Raw genomic sequence first — 20,698 nt, 5'->3', positions numbered from 1 at the left:
GATGGCCATTCTAACTGGTGTGTGTGAGATGATATCTCATTGTAGTTTTGATTTGCATTTCTCTAATGATTAGTGATGTTGAGCATCCTTTCATGTGTTTGTTGGCAATCTGTATATCTTCTTTGGAGAAATGTCTATTTAGGTCTTCTGCCCATTTTTGGATTGGGTAGTTTGTTCTTTTGATATTGAGCTGCATGAGCTGCTTGTATATTTTGGAGATTAATCTTTTGTCAGTTGCTGCATTTGCAAATATTTTCTTCCATTCTGAGAGTTGTTTCTGTTATATAAAGCAAGGGTCTGCAAACTATGGCTTCTGAGTGCCACCTGTTTTTGAAAACAATGTATTCTGGGAACACAGCCATGCCCACCCATTTGTGTATCATTAATGGCTGCTTTATGGCAGAGTTGAGTAGTTGAGTCAGAGACCATATGGCTCACAAAGCCATGAATAGTTACTATCCCATCTTTTACAGAAAAGTTAGCCAACCTTTGCTATATAAATTAGAACCTTAATTTTTTGGTGAAAAACTTAACAAAATCAGAAATGTAAAGTTCAGTGAAGCATAATTTATTTCCAGATTGAAAATAATTCTTAATTGCGTTAAGAAACTTCAACCACATACCTAGGGCTTTTGACAATTGTGATAAAGTCTATACTAAGTAATATCAAGAGCATTATTTTACTGGTCAAAAAAAGTAAAAAACAATGCATATTCTCTTGGGGGAAAATAAGCAGGCTTTCAAGTATGCTTCTTAAGAATTGGGAAAAGATAGCCTAAGCTCTAGGGTTATAAATGATCTAATAATTAATTTAGCTCAGTTTTCTAACATATTATCAGTCATCGTTTCAAGTTCATCTTTGCAAATTATAAATTGCTACAAACACACAATGTATACTTGTCAGTAACGTAGGTTACTATGTTTAGTCCAGGATCACTTACCTAAAGTTCTAAAGAGTCCCATTACAGTTATAATCTGGATGAACTGAGCAAGAAGGGAAAGTTTCCTTCTTTAGCCCATTTATTTATGATCCAACTCATACTCATGCTAATGGCTTCTTCCATCTTCCTACAGACATTCTGTAGAGCTTCTAGATCACTATATAAGGTGATTTGCTTTAGCTTGGAATTCACCAGTAAGTGTTGCCCATTCCCAGTGTCCAGGAATCACATCATTGCTGACAGACTGTGCAGTCTTGAAACAATGGGACACTGTATACTGTCTTCACTAAGAAGCTAGAATGGTTGTCCCTGATATTGGAACTTGTGGTGCACTTGGCCAAACTCATGACCAACTATGTCCCAAGACTTTAACCTAAGACTTTGCTCAGTATCCACTTGTCTAACTTGTAGTCATCTGGAAGAAGAAGCTCCTGGGTGGTACAAGGTTATGATACCTCCTGGGTTGGCACAGAGGTAAAAGGCATCTTGTTACACAGTTTACAGTATTGTGAGGAAGATGGACATGATTTCAATTATAGTACTGCATGCCTTTGCAAATATTTAGTATAATAAAACTGTGAAATCTAAATATTATCAAGTGTGGTGACATTTTTCTTAATTTTAAACTGCTTGAGTAATGCCTCTGATAAGAGTGACCAGGAAAGCTCTAATTTTTAGTTCTTTAGCTTAGGCAACATTGCGTCCTTGGTTTTTGCATCTCCTTCTGGAGATTCTGTATTTCTTTATGAAGTCGTCTGTTCTCTTCTTGGAATCCTTCCTGTAGTAGTTGGCGCTGTTCCTAAAAAAGTACAAATGGAGACTGAATAACGTGTCACATTAAGCAAATCTCTAACTTCTATCTAGTTTCCACATTCATAGATTTTTTAAAAAATATTTAATTTCTTCTTGAAATTTTCTCTACCATTAATTTCATTATACTTTCTCTTGGTCCTTCTAGCTCTGTGATTACTTTTTCTGAGTCTCCTTGAGTCAAGAAGGATTTTGGGCTTATATATATCCCAATATGTTGATGAACCTAATTACCAGTATTAATTTTTTTGTCCCATTAATTGTATATAATCTTTGTCGGCAATCTTAATGAAATGTTTGGCTTCAGATCTTATCTATGCATTGTGATTTTTTTATGTACACACACACAACACAGAAATAAGTGAAGAATTTGCAAAATCTGATACAGTGTCTGAATCTTAGATCAGGGAATTTGATCTAAGCTTCCACAATTTGGTGGCAGGGGGGCAAAGTGCAGGTAAGGGAATCAGGGCCCCAGACAGACCATACTGGCTTTCTGCACTTAATTCCCAGCTCAAAACATACTAGGAGCAGGACAAAGAAAACAGGTAGGAGTGATAGACTGACACAATGGTGTGAGAGTTGAGTCCTTCTGCTTATGAAGGTTCTCTTCGAGCTAAAATCTGTGACAGAAGAAAAATTCGTGGATTCCTCTAATTGGTGAAGACTGTTCAGATATCTTCCCAAGCATTGTGGCCCTATAAAAATTATTTAGTCTTGTCTGAACCTCTGTTTCGTCTCCTAAGTAATATGGACATAGCAGCTCTTGCTTCGTATAGTACTAAGCAAGAGATATGGATAAGACTTTTTTATAATATCTAGGAGATAATAGCTACCATGATTGGCAGATATAGTGGTAATGGACTGGGTGTGACATAACTGCAAATAAAATCTTTTAACAACCAGACATTGTAGGGGCCAGTTCAGGCTGGTAGATAGGGATTGAAAAGTACAAGTGGGCAAGCAAGGTCCTTCTTCTGGGCTTCATGTTCTCACTGCCATGCCAAGTTTGTGAACAGGGAGTGTGGAGAGAAAACAGAATAACAGGAACCTCAAGGTGATACAATTAAATACCTGAAGTTTGAGAGATAGAGTTCTCTCTTGCTCTTGCAGCAACTGGGCCCTATCCCTCTCCATCTTCTCAGTCAGTTGTTTCACATGTTCCTGATAACTCTTTTCTTTCTGTTCCATCATCTGCTGATTCTTTATTTGCATTTCCTCCAGCATTTTTGCAGCAGTCTGTGCAGATTCAGCTTTCACACGTTCCACTGTTAGGAGGAAAAGGAAAAAGAAAAATGAATGTGGGTGACCATGTTGCTTCTTTCTTCCATGTACACTTAACCTGTCACTGTTGCTACTGACTGTGTATGCCCTACTCAAAAATGACTTTAGCGAGTAAGAGGCATCTTTTCTCATCTTGCTATAGTTTAAGGATCCTAGGCTCACCCAGCCAAATTAATTAGAATTTTTAAGCGCTTTCAAGGCTGTCTAGTCTCTTGACTCGCTGCTCACCTTCAATCAACTTTTCCTTCTCTGAGAGAGTCTGGTCTGTCTGTAGAATTGCAGCAATCACAGGCTCCTTGGACTTCAAATATTCCTGAAGAATTTTTTCAGCCTAGGACCCAGAAAAGAATGGGGTTAGTAATAGGAAATAGCTGTAAGCACTTATTCCTGTTTGCCCACCATCTTGCCCTCTAGGAATTGCTCCTCTTGGTCTTGGCATGCTGGTGGTCAAGATTCCCTGTCACTGGGGTGAGCACATGCTCCAGGCTGGCCAAGCATGACAGCTTCCTGAGCAGAATCTTTATAAGAGATTGATATAGATATAAATAGTGATTCTCTGTTCTTTTAGACTGAGGGCTCTAATTTTGGAGCTGTTGGCACTGTGGTCTCATATGGGGTGAACTTGTTGGAGAATGAAGCCATCATTGAGAAAGCAGATCAGAAAAAGGTATGGAGGGAGAATGGGAGGGAGGGAAGTGTGAGGTTGAGGGGAGGAACATGCAGAGAGATAAATGATGACATTATTTGAAATTTTGGATACCTCTGATAATCCAATTTGTAACTCAGTTGTTAATTGAGTGCACTCTTTTGGATGAGCACATAGGATATATCTGGTATAACAGGCTCCCTGCATGTGTTTATTAAATGAGAGCATGAATGCTGTCGGTCCTGTAATTGCGCATCTGTGTGCAATTCGCTTGGTCATGTTGTTTCAAGGAACACGTCAGCAACTTCCCAGAATCAATTTTGGTTACCTGTATTCCCTTCCTGGGCTCCTGAAGATACTTTTTCTTCAGCTCTTGTATCTTTTCAATGAAGAGGCGATAGCCTCCTCGTTTAGAATAAATCCCCTTTTTCAGACCTTCTTCTAGAGGACTGAAAATATCCTTAAGTAAAGCTGAGCAACGATCTGATGATGCTTTAAGATTCTTGTTACAAAAGTCATCTCGCTTTTCGTCTAGCTGGGCCTTTAATGTAAAAAATAGGAAGTAAAAAGAATAGTGAAAAGATGTTAACTTGACCTCAGAATTTCTGGAAAGTCTTCTCAAAAAAATAAAAATATAAAAGGTCTGTGACCCCCTAGATGAACTTACAGGCACTCACAACACCATATCCTTCCTGCTGATCCTGACTTTCTACAAAGGTCCCTTTCACCATGGAGGTGACCTTCAGAGCAGAGATTACGAGCTATATACTACACCTTTGGAGATAAACTCCTGCTTTTCAAACTGGACCAGTGATTGCATATGCACTAAATGTGGCTCAACATAAGCCTGCTCATGATAACTAAGGCTAAAATTTTCTTTGTTTTTGGCCAAAATATCCAATCAGCCTGATAACAATGAGCATGTAATTTGATTAGAAGCTCTGATTGTTACTTATATGTATGTAATGAAATTATAGGGAAGAATATTAGTTTATTCATGAAAGAAAAAAGTTTCAATGCACCATAATAAAGTATATCATAGGGCTTCCCTGGTGGCACAGTGGTTGAGAGTCCGCCTGCCAATGCAGGGGACATGGGTTCGTGCCCCAGTGCGGGAAGATCCCACATTCCACGGAGCAGCTGGGCCCGTGAGCCATGGCTGCTGAGCCTGCGCGTCCGGAGCCTGAGGTCCGCAACGGGAGAGGCTGCAACAGTGAGAGGCCCGCGTACCGCAAAAAAAAGAAAAAAAGTATATCATAATAAAATTGGTTCCTCTTATGATAATAACAAATAGTGTTTGTCACCATTTAAAAGTCTAGTAAAAATTGCTTTTCTCCAAATAAGCACCCATTTCATTTTCTAGTAGTACTTTACTTTCCAAGAGCCTAATCTGTATAAACTTAAGGAAAAAATTACCGCTAAATCCTTTTGAAATAAATGGTCTATATCTTTCCAGGACATCCTCATGAAGACTTCAATGGCCTCCTTCTCAATAGTCCTGTGCAGGTCCAGCAGCTCCTGGAGGGTTTCCGTGGGCAGCTGCAGCTTCTGAGCCATCTGCTGGTCATAGTGGGCAATGGCCTTTTTCACTGCAGCTGTGTTCTCGATCTCAGACAAGGCCAGGACTGCATTCTCCACGCAGGGCAGATCCCCACTACTGATGGCACTGACATAGGTCTGCACCAGGGTTTCTAGACCTACAAATAGAGATCAAATGATGATGTTTATTGTAGGAGGAGTGAGGAAACTTTCTATTCTGTGCAATTCTTATGATGTCTATTACCAACCATTTGCCTTACAGCATCAATGTCCTCAGTATCACCTGAAAACTGGCTAAAAATGCAGACTCTCAGCCTCTGCCCCAGTTCAACTGACTTAGACCCTCGTCTTTGGCAAGATCCTCAGGTGGTACATATGCACATCAAAGGTTGAGAACCTCTGCTCTAGATAGCCTAGGCCTGTGTTTATTGAGTACATTTACTTCACCCCCAAGCATTGTTAGGACAGAAACCATCTCTCTCTCATTTATGTCTGTATCATCAGCCCTGGTAGGTCCATGGGAAACATTCGATTAATATTTGTGGAACAAATCAAAAGGAGTCCTGCATTTTGTTTATTCTAGCAGAGCATTGTCCAGAAGAACTTTCTGTGATGATGGAAGTATTCTATATGTGCTGTCCAGTGTGGTAGCCACTACACATGTGTAGTGTGAGCCCTTGAGACACAGCTGTGTGATCAGAATGTTAAATTTCTTTAATTTTAATTAGTTTACATTTAAATTTAGATAGCTGCACTTATCTAGTGACAACCATATTGCACAGGGAAGGTCCAGTTTACTAGGACAGTTTTAAGCTTTTAGAGCTATTTTCCTTTGGCCTTTTCTATCTTTCCTCACCTAAGAATTGTGACTAATAAAACCTGTTAGAAGTGTTGGTGACATCTAGAATTTAACACAATAATAGCAGTAGATGTGCATTTTTCAAAGCGGAAGCTAGGTGGATGTTATTACACCATCTTTTCGTGTTAACCGTGAGAGTAAAGACTGGGAAGAGGACTCACGAGGTCCATTGACCTTGATGCCTCCTGAAAGGGTTTTCGTTTTGGAATTTCTAAAGATGTAGGAACAGAAGACTGCAGTTTGTTGCACAAATTCGGGGTCCAGCTTATCATCACACAGTTCCTCAAGCTGGCCCAGTTTCTTCCTATCAGTGGGCCGATCGAAGATAAAGCATTTCTTCTTTGGGAAGAACTTCCGGATACAGAGTCGAGGCAGATTGAAATTTTTATCTTTTTGACTGGTACCTGGAAGAAGATAAAAAGAATTTGCCTAATATAGGGGCTTGCAAACTTTTTCTGTAAAGGGCCAAACAGTAAATATTTTAGGCTTTGCAAGCCAGATGGTCTCTTTTCCAAGTACTCAATTCTACTACTGTCAGCATGAAATCAGCCATAGACAGTCTATAAATGAATGGGCATAACATGATTCCAATAAAACCTTATTTACAAAATCAACTGGCAGGCTGGATTGGACATTATTTGCCTGTGAGCCATCCTTTGCCAACCCCTAGACTAGTGCATGGTTCATGCTTTTATTTATTTTCTTCAAATGAATTACCTATTCTACTCCATATTCTTTGGTTAATTACAGCACCACAAGCCCTAAGCAGGGATATAATGTAAGTCTAATCACAGCACAGGGAAAGGTGAAAGAAATGAAACCTGTTCTTAAAACAGGGAGAAAATCAAATCAAATCTATTCATTCAGATAGTAAACAAGTGTTACTTCTTAGTAATCGCCCCCTGAGAAGAAATAGAAACTATAAATATAAGAAAACTCTTGATAGAAAACTAAAGAACGATCGTTTTATCGTGTTTTGTCATCCCATTTACCGATTCTAAGTTCCCTTTACCTTTCTTAAGCCTGAGTGAATTCTCCAGGTACTCGTCTGCTGTGATGGATTGTCCATCTGCCTCCAAGTCTAGGGAGAAATCCCTCAGTGTCCATACAAAGTCTGGAAAGAAGCTCACAAAGTCAGCTGAATCCTCAACCCCATCCACATCAGGTGAAGCTTTTGCCCTGATTCTCTCTGTGAGCTCCGTCACATAGCTGAGCAGCAAATTAAGGAAAACTGGCCTAAAAGGACAGCGCCCGCCACCCTATATTAGTTACATATACAAAACCCTTGTTTCGCCTTTGTTCTTAACCCAAGTATCAATTCTTCAGTAGGTATTGATACGTAGGATTTTCCCCCTGCCCTTGAATTATTTTTTATGTTTCTCTTTTTGTGCTTGATTCACAAGGACTCACAGTTAGGCAGCTGTTTTTATTAATACTGGTCTCCCCTCTGACTCTGATGCTGGTTTGAACCCAAAAAAGATACTGAAGTTGGTCCATGGCCTGCTGGTTGATGGTTCCCATACTATTGTACACAAAAGTGCTGCTCAGGAGTATTGCTAGGGCAAATATCCAGGAGTCATTCTGGTTGTCACCCTGGAAATCAGAGTACATTTGGACCAGGATTATTTTTCATTCTCATGGCACTTTTCAGATCAGCAGTAGTAAAAGGATGCTCATTTAATTAGAGGTTTTTTTTAGACTAACGCCCTATACGAAGAAACCAAATCCAAGCAAAAATGATAGTTAGTAGGACTTGAACTTTGAATAGTTTTCTGATTAGTGTTTTTGGTTTACCCTGATTCTCACTAGACCCTCTTATAATCATTGGTAGATAATTGCAAACAAATAGTCATTGCTTGTGGGCATTCTAAGGCCTTAAATATAATTTAAATGTAAACTTTTCTCTTTATTTTTACAGAACAATTGTCTTAATATAAGGGTAATAATACATGTATCTATCTCACTGAGCAATTGTTGTGCACCTAACACTTTCCATTACTTATCTTTTAAGTATTCAAAACAATACTATGAGGCAAATGTAGATCTATTACATCTGTTTTACAGATAAGAAAGCTGAGGTTAAAAGAGATCAAATAATGTGCTAAGATCATTGAATTACTGACAGACTTTAAATTTAAAGCCAAGGGTATGGGACTTCAGAACCTAAATCCTTAACTAAAGTTCTTTGCAGGATAAGATTCATTATGTTGAATTTATTTGTATTCCCTTTATGCATCTGGGTTAACTGGCTTAGCTTACAGCCTTTTAATAATTAGAATAGTGTCGACTGACCACTATGCTCTTCTCCTAGGATTCTGCCTTATGAATATTTTCCTGACCCCTCATTGCTAAACTGGGTCTCATGGCATGTAAACAGAAATGAAAAAACGTGGTTAAGTGCAAGTTCTTATTTAAAGAAAAATTAAATAGTGTAGAGAATATTCAGACATGAGGGGCTTAGTCCAAATTTGAATCCTCAGTCCTTACCTTCTCCACATCCCCCAGGCCCTCGGTATCAAGCAGAACTAGAGTATGTTCTGGCTTCTTGGGATGAGGCACACACCACATCCAGATGCCCTTCGTGTGAGACTGCACCGTGGAGCCCAGAGAAAAACCTGCAAGGGGGCATGGGGTTAAGAAAGGGTGGAGTTTTAATAGCAGATGGATCTTGAAATTGAGATAATAGTTAACAACATCAAGGTTTAAAGAGACCAATGAAAACATAATCAATATTGATCTTAACTGCAACCAGAAGAAGAGAGAAATTAGAACATTCAGTACAAACTGAAATATTTATTTTACCTTAAAGATCAGTATAAGCTTGATGTTAATCCACATACATTTTAGCAAATGTTTTATTGTTTATTATTATCTGTATTAATTTTCTTTATTACTACCTTACTCCTTCCAGAAAGGCATATTTATACTTTAAAGAGAAAATTAAGGCAAAGTGGTGAGAAAGAGTTGACTCTTATCGTCCAGCACAGAGTAAATAAGAAACCCATCACTGTATTGAAAGTTAGCTTTCAATATTCCTCCCAGGTCTCTAACTTCCTCTCCTCACATCACTGTTCTGCACGCTGGGAGTGTGGTTGGCAGAAGGGACTTGGCTGGGCTTTGCTGGTGCCACTCACCCTTGTTCTTCCCAGCCAGCTTGTTCATCAGGTAGGATTTGCCGGTGCGGTAGAGGCCCACGATAGCCACCACCACAACGGGCTGCTGAATGGCAGACAGGATCTTCAGAGCTTTCGGATTAACCAATAGTCGCCCATTAATGTTTTCGATGAGGCACTCTGGGCCTGACATGTGGGTCTCTGAGGCCATGTTCCCTTGTCTGCAGGGGAAGAGATGGGATGAATTAGAATTTCTGGTCTAAGCAGATCAAGAGTTTTCACAAGGTTATTTTGCATTCAGAAGGAGGAATCATAAAATCCCCCAACGTGACCTAGTTTTGTGTCAACAGTGACATAGATGAGGGAAAGACATTTTAGAAAGTTATGGAAGTATTATCAAAGTAGTCCACTAAAAAAATATTGGTATGACAGTGATTTATCAATATTCAACCACCCTCATGAACAAAATCTTATATTTAGTTTACCATGGAAAACTTTTATTTTGGACTTTCATTTAAAAATTTATACTAGACATTAAATGTAAAATAGAATAAGATTCAGAGAGATTCATTGTACACCCTGGCTATGTGTGAGAAATACAATATTTATTTATTCACTAATTCTTACTATGAATAAAGAATTTCATGAATAAATGTTCATCACTTGATATATGTCTCTGAACAATTTCTGGTGATTTGAAATGTGTTTTTTCTCACTAGTTAGCCTTATTTTTACTGGGATAAGGGTCCACAGAACTTCTCACACTGCTATTCTAGAAGTGGAACTTACTTTAGCAAATTTTATAAAAGTATGTGACCTTGTGAAACACGTGGCTAGGGACCCTTCCAAAACCTTGGTATGGGCTTGTGGAAGCAAGGGGCTCTGAAACTTAAAATGTATTAGCTTCAGAATAAATTAGCCTCAAACTAAGTGGGGGTAAAGTGCACATCTGCGAATACTGCATGTTGCTAAAAATCGTATTTGTACGTGTGTGTGTGTGTGTGTGTGTGTGTGTATGTGTAAGGGAACAAAAGATAATGAAATAAATATTAAAAGATCAGGAGACAGATCAGGAGAACTAAAGAAGAAAGTTGTTGAAAGAAAATATCTATATTTCCAACCATGCACTTCCAAGTTTTCTGTTTTCTTCTTTTTTTCCATTTTGTAGAGGAGAAGTAGAAACAGGAAGAGGAGTAGGGGTAAAGAGGGGGGATGGGGATGGAAAAGGGGAGGGGAAGCTGAAAAGAAGAGAGAGGTGTCAGACAAGGTAGGTGATGAATAAGCTAATGCCAAGTCAAGGAATTCAGAGGAAGAGTTTGCAAAAGGCAAGATCCAAACTTCTTGAGAGCACAGAGAGGGCAAAGTAAACAAAGATGCTGCCTTCAGTGCTGCACCACAGTAGATTCTTTAAAAAGGAAGCTTTTTAGTGAAGTAGTGGGGCTGAATTCTGCTCCTAAGGGGTAAGGAGTGAATTGACCACAAGAAATTGGATCTAGTGAACTTGTGCTATTTCTAAAAGAAGAAGTCCACTTTGAAACAAAGTTCAAATGTAGGACTGAAGAGTATGGTATTTTCATGAATCTACACCTTTCACTTTGGGTTTCAGGATTTTTTTTTTTTGTCTTTAACAGTGTCATGTAGCTATTTCCACTGCATCTCATTTACTATTCTTTCCTTCTCATGAAAATAACCTATTTGTTGTCCTTTCAGTTTCTTAGCTGCAGGTACATCAGTATTGAATAAGTTGTATCAAAGACAATGGTAATTTTGGGGCTTCCCTGGTGGCACAGTGGTTGAGAGTCGGCCTGCCGATGCAGGGGACACGGGTTCGTGCCCCGGTCCGGGAAGATCCCACATGCCGCAGAGGGGCTGGGCCCGTGAGCCATGGCCGCTGAGCCTGCGCGTCCGGAGCCTGTGCTCCGCAGAGGGAGAGGCCACAACAGTGAGAGGCCCGCGTACGGCAAAAAAAAAAAAAAAAAGACAATGGTAATTTAATTGTGTCCCCAGTCAACACAGACAACCTCAGCAAAGAGAAGGACAATCCTAATGCATTTCAAGATCTTAGTTTAGCTCCATGTCCCTGGTGCCTAATTCTACACAAGCACAGTAATGACCCAGGGATGTGCTGCCACCTGATAACACCAGGATTTCATCTGACCTCGTGCCCCACATTAGGCTCAGCTGAAACCTATTTTGATGCTGGTCATTTTTTAGAAAACTAACTAACCCTTAAAAATCCCTTCCCATCCCTGCACTAATCTTAACATGGGCTCCTTTTCCCAGAGCAAGGCTGCTTTAGCACTGGAGACAGAGCTGCTTTGAGGAAAAAGTAGAGTTCTTACCTGTTTTCTTCTCAGTTTAGGTGGAGTGGTTCTGTAACTTCTCTGTCTCTCACTAGATGGTTAGACTTTTATTTCACCCACCCAATGTCATTGGACTCGTGTGATTTCCTGTAAAGACCAGACCGAAGAAGTGAAGCAACCTCTGTAAAAGATTTACAGTAATATGAAACTGAAAGCACTGAAAACAGAACAATGATTCAATAAGCATAAAAGGAATTTTTGGAAGCTATCCTCTTTGGAGGGAACACAGGTTTGACACTACTTCTCAACTAGAACCTTCACATTAATTTTTTTTGAAAGACATCTTAGAAACAATTTGGTGTTTAAAAAAGTGTCTATTAGATACTTAAATGTAATGGAATGTATCCGGGATTGGGGGTCAGTTTGGGAAACCTAGAAGGAGGAAGCGTATTTTTAGTTTTAATTTCTTTAAATAATGGACACACTTACAGTGAACCTGGTTCCTCATTTGTGCATGCTGTAAGTGAGGAAAAGGACACACATTCGTGAACACGCAGCCCCTGGAACTTAATACCCAGTGCACAGGCTGGAAGGGGCTCCATGTGTTACACATGTGTTCCAGGCTCAGTGCTGTCCGTTCTACATGGGTTAAATAACTGATATCTCATAACAAACATTTCCCCACCATTTTATAGAAACTGAGGCACAGAAAGATTTAATGTCTTGTCCCAAATCACAGCACTGTAAATAATCTGAACCGAATCATTCTTGATTCCAAACCCTCTTGTTAAGCCACTTCATTATACTGCCTTTCCATGGTTGCTCAGTGAATAGCAGAAGTAACAGTTTTATTTCTTGATTGCTTTCGAAGAGGTACACATGTTACATGTCTAATTCAATCCTGACTACAGTCATGCAAAATAAGCGGTATTGTCTCCATCTTGCAGGAGGCTTGAGGGAGGGTAAAATAATATGCCTGTTCAGATTCATTAAGCAAGTTATAGAGGTAGGATGCAAATTTGAAACTCTGTTTACCCTTAAACTATGTTTTTTCTCCCCCTGAACAATGTTTCTGAAGGAAGGAATAGGGAAGTGAGGAGAAAGGGAGATATCTATAAGTTTCTCTCCTGATCTCATAGTATAAGTGCATTGCTCCACACCTGGAAGCCAGTGTCTGAAATTTAACAAATAAAGTACACTCCTTTCTTTCCCTCTTTGCCATTATCTTTTAAAGTGTCTCTGAGTAAGCAGCACTTTAACTTGCTTTGAAAAATGTGATTTATCTGGGTCTTTCAGCTGCTGGAACACACCTAGTTTCTTCCTGCCATAGCGGTCTATGTACAATGTACAATTAGGTCTATGTACAATTAGGTCTATGTACAATTGCTATGTACAATGTAGCAATTTTCTGCATCTGGAACTTTCTTACCACTGATCTTGGCAAGATTGGTTCCTTCTTATTCTACTGGTCTCAGCTAAATGGCATCTTCTCACTGAGGTCTTCCATGTAAGTTAATCTCCAACCCATCACCTTTTTTTTTTTTTTTTTTCTTCTTCTTTTTGCGGTACGCGAGCCTCTCACTGTTGTGGCCTCTCCCGTTGCGGAGCACAGGCTCCGGACGCGCAGGCGCAGCAGCCATGGCTCACGGGCCCAGCCACTCCACGGCATGTGGAATCTTTCCGTACCGGGGCACGAACCTCTGTCCCCTGCATCGGGAGGCGGACTCCCAAACACTGCGTCACCAGGGAAGCCCCTTGTTTTTTTTTTTTTACTTTTCCCTATGACTACCTGAAATTCAACTTCATAAAAACAGGGACCTCATGTGTTCACAGGTGTTTGTCTCCAGCAATTAAAACAGAGTTCAGAAGAGAGTATAAGCTCAATGGATATTATGTGTGTCTAAGTATAAAATGGCTCCAAATGTGAAGGTTACCCCACATTTTTCCAATTTGAAGTGTAGAAGAAATAATAAAATGCCTATGTAAAGTATTTTGTCAATTTAGTTATACTTTTAAAATTATATATTTTATGTATATATAATATTGATATGTTGGTTTTTTCTTACATTTTGTAAAATAACTTTTAAATTGAAATATAGTTGACATACAATATTATATTAGTGTCAGGTGTACTACATAATAATTTGACATGTGCATACATTATGAAATGATCACCACAATAAGTCTATAACCACCTGTCCTCATACAAAGTTATTAAAATATCACTGACCATATTCCTTATGCTGTATATTACATCCCTGTGGTTTATGCATTGTATAACTAGAGGTATGTACCTCTTAATCCCCTTCACCCTTTTGCCCACCATGGCTCTGTATTTGCAAAAGTGGACTGAAGCACTCTGGTGCTGTAGCCTTATTAACTATACTAACATTCTGATAGGTCATTTTATAAATTAAAAGTCTCTGGCTCTCCTCTACTTTTTCTCATGAGAAAGGGTTTTCTTATGTCAATTAAGGCCAACTTGCAACTATTTTATTGAACACATGACAGTGGAAAGCAAAAGCAAAAATAAACGTAGTTTCTCAGAAATTGACTAGGTGTTAGAAAGCCAGCTCCTTCCTGATTGGTACAGGAAAGAGAAACTGACTCCTAGATACTATTTTTAGTTAATTGCTTTCATTTTGGTGTATGGATTGTTGCTTTATTTATTTAAAACTCTTTTTTAGTCCTTCAGTATTATTGTGCAGTTTTCTATATTTCAGTTCAAATTGTTATGTATATTCTTACATTATTATGTTTCCTTTTAAATTGTGGTTAAAAAACAACATAAATTTTACCATTCTCTTTTAAGTGTACAGATTAACTATACTTACATGTTAATTATATTCCATAATTCCATGGAACAAATCTCCAGAGCTTCTTCATCCTGCAAAACTGAAACTCTATACCCATCGAACAACTCCCCCTTAACCTTTCACCCTAGCCCTTGACAACCACCATTCTACTTTATGTTTCTGTAAGTTTGACTACCTTACATACCTCATATAAGTGGAATCAGAAGGTACTGATCTTTTTCTAACTGGGTTATTTTTTTAAAATAACGTCTTCATACTTAACCCATGTTGTAGCATGTGACAAGATTTTCCTTTTCTAAGGCTAACATTTTTTAAAATTTTAATTAATTTATTTTTTATACAGCAGGTTTTTACTAGTTATCTGTTTTATACATATTAGTGTATATATGTCAATCCCAATCTCCCAACTCATCCCACACCCTCTCTTTCCCCCCTTGGTGTCCATACGTTTGTCCTCTACATCTGTGTCTCTATTTCTGCCTTGCAAACTGTTTCATCTGTACCATTTTTCTAGATTCCACATATATGTGTTAATATACGATAATTATTTTTCTCTTTTTGATGTACTTCACTCTGTATGACAGACTGTAGGTCCATCCACATCTCTAAAAATGACCCAAGTTCATTCCTTTTTATGGCTAATATTCCATTATATACATTTACCACATCTTCTTTATCCATTCATCTGTAGATGGGCATTTAGGTTCCTTCCATGACCTGGCTATTGTAAATAGTGCTGCAGTGAACATTGGGGTGCATGTGTCTTTTTGAATTATGGTTTTCTCTGGGTATATGCCCAGTAGTGGGATTGCTGGGTCATATGGTAATTCTATTTTTAGTTTTTTAAGGAAGCTCCATACTGTTCTCCATGTGGCTCTGTCAATTTACATTCCCACAAACAGTGCAAGAGGGTTCTCTTTTCTCCAAACCATCTCCAGCATTTGTTGTTTGTAAATTTTCTGATGATGACCATTCTAACTGGTGTGAGGTGATACCTCATGGTAGTTTTGATGTGGATGTCTCTAATGATGAGTGATGGTGAGCATCCTTTCACGTGTTTGTTGGCAATCTGTATATCTTCTTTGTAGAAATGTCTATTTAGGTCTTCCACCCATTTTTGGATTGGGTTGTTTGTTTTTTTGATATTGAGCTAAATGACATGCTTATATATGTTGGAGATGAACCCTTTGTCAGTTGTTTCCTTTGCAAATATCTTCTACCATTTGAAGTTTGTCTTTTAGTGTTGTTTACGGTTTCCTTTGCTGTGCAAAATCTTTTAAGTTTCAATAGGTCCCATTTGTTTATTTTTGTTTTCATTTCCATTTCTCTAGGAAGTCAGTCAAAAAGGATCTTGCTGTGATGTATGTCATAGAGTGTTGTGCCTATGTTTTCCTCTAAGAGTTTTATAGTGTCTGACCTTATATTTAGGTCTTTAATCCATTTTGATATATTTTTTTGTATGGTGTTAGGAAGTCTTCTAATTTCATTCTTTTACATGTAGCTGTCCAGTATTCTCAGCACAACTTATTGAAGAGACTGTCTTTTCTCCATTGAACATCCTTGCCTCCTTTGTCAAACATAAGTTGACCATATGTGTGTGGGTTTAACTCTAGGCTTTATATCCTGCTCCAATTATCCATATTTCAGTTTTTGTGTCAGTACCATACTGTCTTGATTACTGTAGCTTTGTAGTATAGTCTGAAGTCAGGGAACCTGATTCCACCAGCTCCGTTTTTCTTTCCCAAGATTGATTTGGCTATTTGGGTCTTTTGTGTTTCCATACAAATTGCGAAATTTTTTGTACTAGTTCTGTGAAAAGTGCCATTGGTAGTTTGATAGGGATTGCATTGAATCTGTAGATTTTGGGGGGTAGTATAGTCATTTTCACAATGTTGAATCTTCCAATCCAAGAACATGGTATATCTCTCCTTCTGTTTGTACCATCTTTAATTTATTTCATCAGTGTCTTATAGTTTTCTGCATATAGGTCTTTTGTCTCCTTAGGTAGGTTTAATCTTAGGTATTTTATTATTTTTGTTGCAATAGTAAATGGGAGTGTTTCCTTAATTTCTCTTTCTGATTTTTCATTGTTAATGTATAGGAATGCAAGAGATTTCTGTGCATTAATTTTGCATCCTGATACTTTACCAAATTCATTGATAAGCTCTAGTAGTTTTTTGGCAACATCTATAGGATTCTCTATGTATAGTATCATGTCATCTGCAAACAGTGACAGTTTTATTTCTTTTCCAATTTGGTTTCCTTTTATTTCTTTTTCTTCTCTGATTGCTGTGGCTAAAACTTCCAAAACTATGTTGAATAATAGTGGTGAGAGTGGGCACCCTTGTCTTGTTTCTGATCTTAGAGGAAATGCTTTCAGTTTTTCACCATTGAGAATGATGTTGGCTGTGGGTTTGTCATATATGGCCTTTATTATGTTGGGGTAGGTTTGCTCTATGCCTACTTTCTGGAGAGTTTTTATGAAAAATGGGTGTTGAATTTTGTCAAAAGCTCTTTCTGCATCTATTGAGATTATCATATGGTTTTATGCTTCAATTTGTTAATATGTTGTATCACATTGATTGATTTGTGTATATTGAAGAATCCTTGCATTCCTGGGATAAACCCCAACTGATCATAGTCCTTTTAATGTGCTGTTGTATTCTGTTTGCTAGTCTTTGGTTGAGGATTTTTGCATCTATCTTCATTAGTGATATTGGTCTGTAATTTTCTTTTTTTTGTGACATCTTTGTCTGGTTTTGGTATCAGGGTGATGGTGGCCTCATAGAATGAGTTTGGGAGTGTTTCTCTCTCTGTTATATTTTGGAAGATTTTGAGAAGGAAAGATTTTAGCTCTTCTCTAAATGTTTGATAGAATTCTCCAGTGTAGACACCTGATCCTGGGCTTTCGTTTGTTGGGAGATTTTTAGTCACAATTTCAATTTCAGTACTTGTGATTGGTCTGTTCATATTTTCTATTTCTTCCTGGTTCAGTCTTAGAAGGTTGTACTTTTCTAAGAATTTGTCCATTTCTTCCAGGCTTTCCATTTTATTGGCATAGAGTTGCTTGTAGTAGTCTCTCATGATCCTTTGTATTTCTGCAGTGTCAGTTGTTATTTCTCCTTTTTCATTTCTAAATCTGTTGATTTGAGTCTTCTCCCTTTTATCGCTGAGGAGTCTGGCTAATGGTTTATCAATTCTGTTTATTTTCTCAGAGAACGATCTTTGCTATTATTTCCTTCATTTCTTTTTCATTTCTTTCAGATCTGATTTCTTTCCTTCTGCTAACTTTGAGGGTTTTTTGTTCTTCTTTCTCTAATTGCTTAAGATGTAAGGTTAGGTTGTTTATTTGGAATTTTCTTGTTTTTGAGGTAGGACTGTATGACTATACTTCCCTCTTAGAACTGTTTCTGCTGCATCCCATAGGTTTTGGGTCATCGTGTTTTCACTGTCATTTGTTTCTAGGTATTTTTTTATTCCCTCTTTGATTTCTTCAGTGATCTCTTGGTTATTTAGTAGCGTATTGTTTAGCCTCCATTTTTTTAAATTTTTTTACAGTTTTTCCTGTAATTAATATCTAGTCTCTTGGGTTTGTTGTCAAAAGGACACTTGATGCAATTTCGATTTTCTTAAATTTACCAAGGCTTTATTTGTGACCCAAGATATGGTTTATCCTGGAGAATGTTCCATGGGCACTTGAGAAGAAAGTTTATTTTGTTGTTTTTGGATGGAATGCCCTATAAATATCAATTAAGTCCATCTAATCTAATGTGACATTTAAAGCTTGTGTTTCCATATTTATTTTCATTTTGGATGATCTGTCCATTTGTGGAAATGAGGTGTCAAAGTCCCCTACTATTACTGTACTACTGTTGATTTCCCCTTTATGGCTGTTAGCATTTGCCTTATGTATTGAGGTGCTCCTATGTTGGGTGCATAAATATTTATAATTGTTATATCTTCTTCTTGGATTGATCCCTTGATCATTATGTAGTGTCCTTCTTTGTCTCTTGTAATAGTCTTTATTTTAAAGTCTATTTTGTCTGATATGAGAATTGCTTCTCCAGCTTTCTTCTGATTTCCATTTGCATGGAATATCTTTTTCCATCCCCTCATTTTCAGTCTGTATGTGTCCCTGGGTCTGAAGTGGGTCTCTTGTAAACAGCATATTTACTGGTCTTGGTTTTGTATCCATTCAGTGAGTCTGTGTCTTTTGGTTGGAGCATTTAATCCATTTACATTTAAGGTAACTATCTATATGTATGTTCCTATTACCATTTTCTTAATTGTTTTGGATTTGTTATTGCTGGTCTTTTCCTTCTTTTGTGTTTCCTACCTAGAGAAGTTCCTTTAGCATTTGTTGTAAAGCTGGTTTGGTGGTGCTGAATTATCTTAGCTTTTCCTTGTTTGTAAAGGTTTTAATTTCTCCATCAAATTCTGAATGAGATCCTTGCTGGATAGAGTAATCTTGGTTGTAAATTTTTCCTTTTCATCACTTTAAATATGTCCTGCCACTCCCTTCTGGCTTGCAGAGTTTCTGCTGAAAGATCAGTTGTTAAGCTTATGGGGATTCCCTTGTGTGTTGTTTGTTGCTTTTCCCTTGCTTCTTTTAATATTTTTTCTTTGTATTTAATTTTTGATAGTTTGATTAATATGTGTCTTGGCATGTTTCTCCTTGGATTTATCCTGTATGGGACTCTCTGTGCTTCCTGGACTTGATTGACTATTTCCTATCCCATGTTAGGGAAATTTTCAATTATAGTCCTTCAAATATTTTCTTAGACACTTTCTTTTTCTCTTCTTATTCTGGGACTGCTATAATCTGAATGTTGGTGCATTTAATGTTGCCCCAGATGTCTCTGAGACTGTCCTCAATTCTTTTCATTCTTTTTTCTTTATTCTGCTCTGTGGTAGTTATTTTCACTATTTTATCTTCCAGGTTACTTAACCATTCTTCTGTCTCAGTTATTCTGCTATATTGATTCCTTCTAGAGAATTTTTAATTCCATTTACTATGTTGTTCATCATTCTTTGTTTGCTCTTTAGTTCTTCTAGGTCCTTGTTAAACGTTTCTTGTATTTTTTCCATTCTATTTCTGAGATTTTGGATCATCTTTACTATCATTACTCTGAATTCTTTTTCAGGTAGACTGCCTATTTCCTCATTTGTGTGGTCTGGTGGGTTTTTACCTTGCTTCTTCATCTGCTGCATAATTCTCTGTCTTCTCATTTTGTTTCACTTACTGTGTTTGGGGTCTCCTTTTCGCAGTCTATGGGTTCGTAGTTCCCATTGTTTTTAGTGTCTGCCCCCAGTGGGTGAGGTTGGTTCAGTGACTTGTGTAGGCTTCCTGGCGGGGGGGACTGGTGCCTGTGTTTTGGTGGGTGGAGCTGGATCTTGTCTTTCTGGTGGGCAGGGCTGCATCTGATGGTGTGTTTTGGGGTGTCTGTGAACGTAGTATGATTTTAGGCAGCCTCTCTGCTAATGGGTGGGTTTGTGTTCCTGTCTTGCTAGTTGTTTGGCATGGGGTGTCCAGCAGTGGAGCTTGCTGGTTGTTTGGTGGAGCTGGATCTTTGCATTGAGATGGAGATCTCTGGGAGAGCTCTCGCCAATTGATATTAAGTGGGGCCGGGAGGTCTCTGGTGGTCCAATGTCCTGAATTTAGCTCTCCCACCTCAGAGGCTCAGGCCCAACACCTGGCTGGAGCACCAAGACCCTGCTAGCCACATGACATGGAAGAAAAGAAAGAAAGAAAGAAGGAAGAAGAAAAAACAATAACAGAAAGCACCCCAAAACAAACAGTAAATGCAAAACTAAACAAATAAAATCACACAAAGAAACACACACACTCATAAAAAGAAAAAAAAAACCAAACAGACAGAACCCCAGGAAAAATGGTTAAAGAAAACTAAACAGACAAAATCATGCAAAGAAACATACACACACACAAGGAAAAAGAAAAAAAAAAGAAGAGAGCAACCCCAAAAATAAAGAAACCCACCAATGAAAACAAGCCCTAAAAACTAAGATAAACATAACACCAAAAACAAATCAAACACACAAAGCAAACCCCAACCCCAAGTCTATAGTTGCTCCCAGAGCCCACCACCTCAGTTTTGGGAACATTCATTTTCTATTCAGGTATTTCACAGATGCAGGATTTATCAAGCCGATTGCAGGGATTTAATCCACTGCTCCTGAGGCTGTAGCAGAAATGTCCCTTTCTCTTGTTTGTTTGCACAGCTCCTATGGTTCAGCTTTGGTTTTGGCCCTGTCTCTGCATGTAGGGTGCCTTCAGGCATCTTTTCCCCACCCAGACAGGAAGGGGTTAAAGCAGCAGCTGATCAGGTGTCTCTTGCTCACTCAGCCTGGGGAGAGGGAGGGGTATGG

General features: G+C 38.3%; 1 protein-coding gene across 1 annotated transcript; it reads right to left on the bottom strand.

Moving 5' to 3' along the window:
* Positions 1-547: 547 nt before the first annotated feature.
* LOC101316984 (guanylate-binding protein 1-like) lies at positions 548-11,686 on the bottom strand. The gene is made up of 11 exons (XM_019919911.3): positions 11,535-11,686; positions 9,214-9,413; positions 8,567-8,694; positions 7,563-7,672; positions 7,092-7,288; positions 6,241-6,483; positions 5,098-5,378; positions 4,010-4,222; positions 3,264-3,366; positions 2,826-3,019; positions 548-1,740 (listed from the first exon to the last, which is right to left on the bottom strand). The coding sequence occupies exons 2-11, from the start codon at positions 9,401-9,403 to the stop codon at positions 1,624-1,626; spliced, it is 1,776 nt and encodes a 591-aa protein (XP_019775470.1). The 5' UTR covers positions 9,404-9,413; positions 11,535-11,686; the 3' UTR covers positions 548-1,623.
* Positions 11,687-20,698: the final 9,012 nt, after the last annotated feature.

This window comes from Tursiops truncatus, chromosome 1 (genome assembly GCF_011762595.2).
Source record: "Tursiops truncatus isolate mTurTru1 chromosome 1, mTurTru1.mat.Y, whole genome shotgun sequence".
Taxonomy (NCBI): Eukaryota; Metazoa; Chordata; class Mammalia; order Artiodactyla; family Delphinidae; genus Tursiops; species Tursiops truncatus.
Note: the sequence above shows the minus strand (reverse complement) of the source record. Positions and strands in the feature narration are given on the sequence as shown.

Excerpts from the sequence above, each read along its gene's own strand:
- LOC101316984 (XM_019919911.3), bottom strand. The coding sequence starts at position 9,403 with ATGGCCTCAGAGACCCACATGTCAGGCCCAGAGTGCCTCATCGAAAAC. Across the intron at positions 7,673-8,566 it reads GCCTGGGGGATGTGGAGAAG|GGTGACAACCAGAATGACTC; the intron begins GTAAGGACTGAG and ends TCTGATTTCCAG. Across the intron at positions 5,379-6,240 it reads CATCAAGGTCAATGGACCTC|GTCTAGAAACCCTGGTGCAG; the intron begins GTGAGTCCTCTT and ends CTCTATTTGTAG.